Genomic DNA, 7,855 nt, shown 5'->3' with positions numbered 1-7,855 from the left:
TATATTATATAAATAAATAGTAAAAAGCCTAAAAAAATAAATAAAATTTTATATTATACTTTTATCATTTTTTGCAATCAGGTTTAAGCATATATAAAATAATATAAATGTATAAATTGTTCATATGTTTAACAATGAAAAATACAATGAAATAAAAATATGAATAAAAAACAAAAAAATACAAATACTTTTTAAAAGTAGCAGAAAATCTAACAAACAAAATAAAATTATATGAAACAGTTTTAAAACCCGTTGAGGGAAAATTGTGACACATACAAATAAAAAAGTACTTGACTTTTAGCATTTTCATATAATTAAATTACATTCAAATTGATTTCAATTCATGAAACCAATCATAGAATAAAACATAAATATATATATAATATTAATAAAATAAAATGTTTATATCTGTTTAAGATTTTACTTTTTAAGTGTCTGTTTCTACTCTAAATGTTATGATTCAATAAATTATGTATATTTTATTATAAACTGTATTGACCTGTGTTCTGTAAACCTTTATTAACATTAAAAACAGACACACAGACAGCAGAGTTCATGTTTATTAGTGAAAGTTTATTTCTGCACATTTATGGTACACAGAGCTTCTGATCATAAATCACTTCTGCTGCAAACTATAAATCTATAAAATATGTTCATATTCACAAAATATTCATCTGTTAAATAGAAATCATCTGAAAAAAAGAATAAATGCAAATAAAAAGGCGTCTTATCTCTAAAATCTGAGATAAAGTCAGAATTATAACTTGATTTGGATATTTCATGGCTTAAACTCTGAATTAACATCTAATTTAAAATTATCAATTTATTTCATACCTCAAAATGTCCAAATTAAATGCAAAAATACAGATTTTATTAAGAAAATCTGTGCAAATAAGGTCAGATGTTAGAGATTAGTCTCTAAAACTAAAACACGATAAAAAGTTCACAGTAAATTTGACATTTGAACATTTTTTAAAAACTTCTTAGAGGATTTAAGGCACAAACACACACACAGATATATATATATATATACACACACACACATATATATATATATATATATATATATATATATATATATATATATATATATATATATTTGAAAAAGGGCCTGTATTTATCAAACTGCTAAAAGTGAAAATTTGGACTAAAGTTAAAGATAAAAGGTAAAATCTCACTTTTACTCCTGTTCACAATCTCAATGAAAGAATAAAATAAGAATAATCATTAAAATCTCCTTTGACATAAAAACACTGAGTTTCTGAGCTCGTTTACGAGGAGATCCAAGATGGCTGCAGCGCAGAAACAGGTGAACACCTGACACATGATTCGGAGCAACGTGATGAACATTATGTTATAAATCTGTTTCAGTTAAACTCTTGTCTCTCTTGACTCTTGACTCTTGTTCCTGAATAAATCTGGAGTTTTGTAATTTGCAGTCTGTCTCCCTTCATCATGTTTCCTCTGTTTGCTCGTCTGTCAGACCGTCCTCCCTGCTGCTGGCTAGATTTTGTATTGTTTTGGGTTTTTTAGGTTCATTTCGTGTGTTAATTGCTACAACAAATATTTAAAACAATGAACAATTGCACACAGGTAAAAATCCTTGTGTTTGATTGGTTACATTTGATTTATCATGAGATCAAAAAAGTTAATTTGCTCAAAAAGGTAATGTGATGAGGGGATCTGGGAGGGTACTGCTTGGGTAAGAGGGGATCTGGGAGGGTACTGCGTGGGTAAGACGGGATCTGGGAGGGTACTGCGTGGGTAAGAGGGGATCTGGGAGGGTACTGCGTGGGTAAGAGGGGATCTGGGAGGGTACTGCGTGAGTATTATGGGATCTGGGAGGGTACTGCGTGGGTAAGATGGGATCTGGGAGGGTACTGCATGGGTATTATGGGATCTGGGAGGGTACTGCGTGGGTAAGAGGGGATCTGGGAGGGTACTGCATGGGTATTATGGGATCTGGGAGGGTACTGCGTGGGTAAGAGGGGATCTGGGAGGGTACTGCGTGAGTATTATGGGATCTGGGAGGGTACTGCGTGGGTAAGACGGGATCTGGGAGGGTACTGCGTGGGTATTATGGGATCTGGGAGGGTACTGCGTGAGTATTATGGGATCTGGGAGGGTACTGCGTGGGTAAGACGGGATCTGGGAGGGTACTGCGTGGGTAAGACGGGATCTGGGAGGGTACTGCGTGGGTAAGAGGGGATCTGGGAGGGTACTGCGTGGGTAAGACGGGATCTGGGAGGGTACTATGTGGGTAAGAGGGGATCTGGGAGGGTACTACGTGGGTAAGAGGGGATCTGGAAGGGTACTACGTGGGTAAGAGGGGATCTGGGAGGGTACTGCGTGGGTAAGAGGGGATCTGGGAGGGTACTACGTGGGTATTATGGGATCTGGGAGGGTACTGCGTGGGTAAGAGGGGATCTGGGAGGGTACTACGTGGGTAAGAGGGGATCTGGAAGGGTACTACGTGGGTATTATGGGATCTGGAAGGGTACTGCGTGGGTAAGAGGGGATCTGGTAGGGTACTGCGTGGGTAAGAGGGGATCTGGGAGGGTACTACGTGGGTAAGAGGGGATCTGGGAGGGTACTACGTGGGTAAGAGGGGATCTGGGAGGGTACTACGTGGGTAAGAGGGGATCTGGGAGGGTTACTACGTGGGTAAGAGGGGATCTGGGAGGGTACTGCGTGAGTATTATGGGATCTGGGAGGGTACTGCATGGGTAAGAGGGGATCTGGGAGGGTACTGCGTGGGTAAGAGGGGATCTGGGAGGGTACTGTGTGGATGGTTCCTGTATGTTGTGTGGTACTGTTTTGTGTTTTTATGTGGACCCCAGGAAGTATAGTTGCTACCTTAGCGGTAGCGGCTGACAGGGATCCGAATAAATGAATAAACGAATCATGTGAGAGGTGCCCTTAAAGGAACAGTTCAACATTTAGTGAAATCCTCTTCTTCTCTTCCTCTCTGAGAGTCAGACGTTCAGATTGACACCACACTCATGTCTGTACGTTAAATATGAAGCCAGCAGCTGGTTAGCTTAGCTTAGCATAAATACTGGAAACAGGGGGAAACAGCTAGCCTGGCCCTGTCCAAAGCTAACAGAATGCTCCTACCAGCAGCTCTGAATCTGTAAGTTGTTTATTTCAAACATTAATAGGCGTGTTTTTCCTTCAGACTCAGTGAAGAACTGTTTTCCTCCTCAGTTTCCTCCTTGGAGCTTTCTTCAGTGTAGTTATTAGAAGTTTGATAAATCAGAAATCAGAAATACTTTATTGATCCCCGAGGGGAAACTCGACATGTGAGTTAAAGGTACAAGTTCAAATGTTTTAAGGTGTTTTTACATTAAGTCTTGTGGGGGACACAGAGGAGCAGGGGATTGTGGGTAACCGCAGCGAGGTGGGAGGAGCTTCTGAGCAGACGGTTGCTGGTTCTTAGCACCGTGACATTTGAGTGAGACGCGTCTGAACAGCTCCGGGTCTACCTGAGGAACGAGAAATGTTGTCAACTGTACCTGAGGACAACACAGCTTGGAAAGGCTCAGACAGGAAGTTCCTACTTCTTCTTCTTCTTCTCCTCCTCCACTTCTCTCTGCTTCCTGTACAGCTTGTGGGCCTCGATGATCTCCATGACAACAGACGGATCGTCCAGAGTCGACACGTCGCCGAGGTCAGCCTCCATGGCAACCTTCCTGAGGATCCGCCTCATGATCTTTCCGGAGCGAGTCTTCGGCAGCTGCTTCACCACCTGAGAGACAAACTGACCGTCACCGCACACGCGAACAGGAAATGCTGACTCCTGATTGGCTGACAGGTGTCTAATAGCAAAGTTAATGGAAGAGGCAGAAACACCTGGACACAAGGTGACCTCCTCATTTCTTGATCTTTATTGAAACTTGTCTCTATCATCATACCAGACTCAGGCCGACTTCTAACCAGCGGTGGGACAGAGGGACGAAACTGCATGAAATGATTTTAAAATATTATCAGCTATTGTTAGCTTTAGCCTCAGTCTGTTAGCATGACATCATCGCCTGGGACTTGTTAGCTTTAGCCTCAGTCTGTTAGCATGACATCATCGCCTGGGACTTGTTAGCTTTAGCCTCAGTCTGTTAGCATGATATCATCACCTGGGACTAGTTAGCTTTAGCCTCAGTCTGTTAGCATGATATCATCACCTGGGACTTGTTAGCTTTAGCCTCAGTCTGTTAGCATGACATCATCACCTGGGACTTGTTAGCTTTAGCCTCAGTCTGTTAGCATGATATCATCACCTGGGACTAGTTAGCTTTAGCCTCAGTCTGTGAGCATGATATCATGACCTGGGACTTGTTAGCTTTAGCCTCAGTCTGTTAGCATGACATCACCTGGGACTTGTTAGCTTTAGCCTCAGTCTGTTAGCATGACATCATCACCTGGGACTTGTTAGCTTTAGCCTCAGTCTGTTAGCATGATATCATCACCTGGGACCCATTAGCTTTAGCCTCAGTCTGTTAGCATGATATCATCACCTGGGACTTGTTAGCTTTAGCCTCAGTCTGTTAGCATGATATCATCACCTGGGACTAGTTAGCTTTAGCCTCAGTCTGTGAGCATGATATCATGACCTGGGACTTGTTAGCTTTAGCCTCAGTCTGTTAGCATGACATCACCTGGGACTTGTTAGCTTTAGCCTCAGTCTGTTAGCATGACATCATCACCTGGGACCCATTAGCTTTAGCCTCAGTCTGTTAGCATGATATCATCACCTGGGACCCATTAGCTTTAGCCTCAGTCTGTTAGCATGATATCATCACCTGGGACTTGTTAGCTTTAGCCTCAGTCTGTTAGCATGATATCATCACCTGGGACCCATTAGCTTTAGCCTCAGTCTGTTAGCATGACATCATCACCTGGGACCCATTAGCTTTAGCCTCAGTCTGTTAGCATGACATCATCACCTGGGACCCATTAGCTTTAGCCTCAGTCTGTTAGCATGACATCATCACCTGGGACCCATTAGCTTTAGCCTCAGTCTGTTAGCATGATATCATCACCTGGGACTTGTTAGCTTCACCTGAAACCAACCGAGCAGCAGCTGAAAGTCTTGTTTCTGGCGACCTCGCTGCAGTGATGTCACAGCGTACCGCAGGGTGTGTCAGTGCACTGTGACATCACTGTTTCGTGTGGTTAGAGGCGCAACGCTGCCGCTCAGCCTGCCGTTACGTTACTGTTTCAGGCGTGCGATGCTGTTGCCACGGAAACCTGAGTAGGGGCGTGGGCTCACCAGGAAGTGCTCCGGGACGGCGTATTTGGCGATCTTTGCGGTGACGAGTTCTCTGAGCTGCTGAAGGACGGTGGGGGCGTCGTCACCAAACCCCTCCTTCAAAACCACGAAGGCAAACGGTACTGAGAGCGCACACACACACACACACACACACACACACACACACACCTGTTAACTTCACATATATTAACTAGCAGAAGTCAAAATGGCGGCTAAATAGGATTCCAGTGAATCATAAAACCATTTTATAATTTTATTCTGAATGTAAATAACTCCTCACGAATCCTCCCAAAGACGTCATTAATCTTTTTATTTTACGGATCAAAACGCTGTAAAGCAGAGAAATCTTCATAAATAACTGCCACAGATGAATAAATACGTTGACATTCAGTTTGATCCCTGAAAGATTGAGAGGTGCTCGATGGGTAAATCCACCGTAGGCTCTGTGATTGGTTCCTTATTATTTTGGCAGCAGGTGTACTGACAGACCAGCAGGAGGCAGCAGAGTGTCAGGAATCAAAACGCTTGTTTTTAACTTCAGATCATCTGATTTTGACTGAACAATAAACCAAACATGACCGTTACACTGATATAAAACACACACACACACACACACATATACATATATATATATATATATATATATATATACACACATATACATATTGCTGCTGAGAGGCTGAACTACAGACAGATATTTAACATCCATTCATTAAACACTGCCGACATTTGTTTCTGCTGTATTTATATTTTTAGGTAATTAATCATTAGGTAATTTTTTTGTCCAAAACAAAAAACAACCAAAAACTAAATGGCGACCTTACTGAATAAATGACAAAAACAAGACTGGAAAATAAAGAAATAAATGTAAGAATAACAGTGAATACGTTTTAATTTTAAAAAATAATAATAATTTGTATTCTTATCGTATATATATCTTATTATTTTAAAGAAACATACATTTCCACACTATCACGTTATGAACTAAATTCACTGAATTACTTTCCGTCTTTCGTTCTTTTCTTCAGCAGATATTTTCCATATTAACTGAATGAAATTCCTCAGCAGCATAAAGGCCACCAGTCTCCTCTGTGCCTTTATTTTGAAGGTTCCTCTTCCTGCTGACTATAAACACAGAGAGCAGCAGAGGCTCATGGGAGTTCGCTTCTGTGCGTTACCTGTGTGTTTTTTGGACGCTCACCTTCTCCTTTGATGTCATGTGGGAATCCAATCACAGCTGTTTCTGGAACAGCTGGATGTTCATCCTGCAAAACAACACAAGCAGCGGCTAATGTTCAGTTTTCAGCTGGAAGATAAAGAAATGAAGCTTTTAAATGAGAGATAAGCAGATATTCACAGACGCGTTCCCGCCCTGCTTGTTGTCTGGACTCTGAATATTGAACATTACATCCAGTTAAGATGCTCTGAAGTTGAGGAAATGTTCAAGACTTGCTGATTTTGTAAAACTTTCTTTAAAACAAATGACGGTAAGAGGACAATGAATGTGACGAGATACTATAATCACTGATGGCGTCTCACCAGAGCGTCCTCGATCTCCGCCGTACCGAGACGGTGACCGCTCACGTTGATGACATCGTCCATCCGGCCGGTGATCTGGTAGTAACCGTCCTCTGACCGGTACGCTCCGTCACCTGTAAAATAACAACCTGACAGGAAAAACAGCGTCAGCTCACAGACCGGATCGTAAACTGAATAACTGCGCTGCGTTTTATTTTCACCGACCAGGATACGGTTTGAAATACGTGTCGACGAATCTCTGGTGGTCTTCGTAGATGCTGCGAGCCATCCCGGGCCACGGCTGGCCGACGCACAGAGCGCCGCTGACGGAGTTACCAGACAGAGCTTCGCCCTGCAACAAACAGGACGGTGAAGATACGCTCGTGTAATACAGGGCGGTGCAAACTAGCAAGTTACCGCTAATCCCTCCAGCAGAACCTCAGCTAAGAAACCTTTGACCAGGCACCAACCAAACTCTGTGGAATTTTCTGGGGATTTAACAAATACTTTATTTTATTCATTTAACTGTTTAATTACACTTTCTCTACATTATTGTCTGAATGTTGCGTCAAAGCCGTCGCTAAACTGCCAGAATGCTAAATCTGGTGGAAATCTAACGTGTTTTTTTTATTTACTTAGTTGGAGTTTTTTTTGCCTATAACAGTCAGATTTTATGATATTTAGTTGAACAAAATATCAGAATTAGCCTTAAAAAGTTCAAGTTGAAGGTCTTTGTTTGTCACATGCACAAAAGTTACAGTGAAGCCGTAAAAAGAAAATCACGCGAGTAAAAATTAGAATCTAAGACATAAAATAGTTCAGAAGTTAAAGTATAGGAATAAAATATACATATATAATATAATACTGTGGTAGACTGGTGTCCAGTAGTGATAAAATGAATAACTGTAGTGTAAACAGGCTGTGCAGTAATGTAGTAAATGTGCATGTGTAATGAGAACCGCTGTGGACAGGTAAGAACAGGATTAGACAGGTAATGCACATAAATACTGTATATATACACTGTTGCGATGGTTTAACAGCTTGTAAACAGGTAGTAAAACAAACATATAT

At 41.5% G+C, this 7,855-nt stretch overlaps 1 protein-coding gene across 2 annotated transcripts in view; it reads right to left on the bottom strand.

The window, feature by feature from the left end:
- Window positions 1-552: 552 nt before the first annotated feature.
- The window catches only part of acss1 (acyl-CoA synthetase short chain family member 1), a 31,338-nt gene continuing 24,035 nt past the window's right edge, over window positions 553-7,855 (bottom strand). For both annotated transcript variants that reach the window (XM_044214179.1, XM_044214180.1), the window contains 5 exons: window positions 7,010-7,136; window positions 6,806-6,933; window positions 6,468-6,531; window positions 5,267-5,388; window positions 553-3,748 (listed from right to left, as the gene is read on the bottom strand). In XM_044214179.1, the coding sequence (XP_044070114.1) occupies window positions 3,557-3,748; window positions 5,267-5,388; window positions 6,468-6,531; window positions 6,806-6,933; window positions 7,010-7,136 (633 nt within the window). In that variant the 3' untranslated portion in view covers window positions 553-3,556. The remainder of the gene's footprint in view (window positions 3,749-5,266; window positions 5,389-6,467; window positions 6,532-6,805; window positions 6,934-7,009; window positions 7,137-7,855) is intronic.

This window comes from Siniperca chuatsi, linkage group LG11 (assembly GCF_020085105.1).
Source record: "Siniperca chuatsi isolate FFG_IHB_CAS linkage group LG11, ASM2008510v1, whole genome shotgun sequence".
In the NCBI taxonomy this organism is placed as follows: Eukaryota; Metazoa; Chordata; class Actinopteri; order Centrarchiformes; family Sinipercidae; genus Siniperca; species Siniperca chuatsi.
Note: the sequence above shows the minus strand (reverse complement) of the source record. Positions and strands in the feature narration are given on the sequence as shown.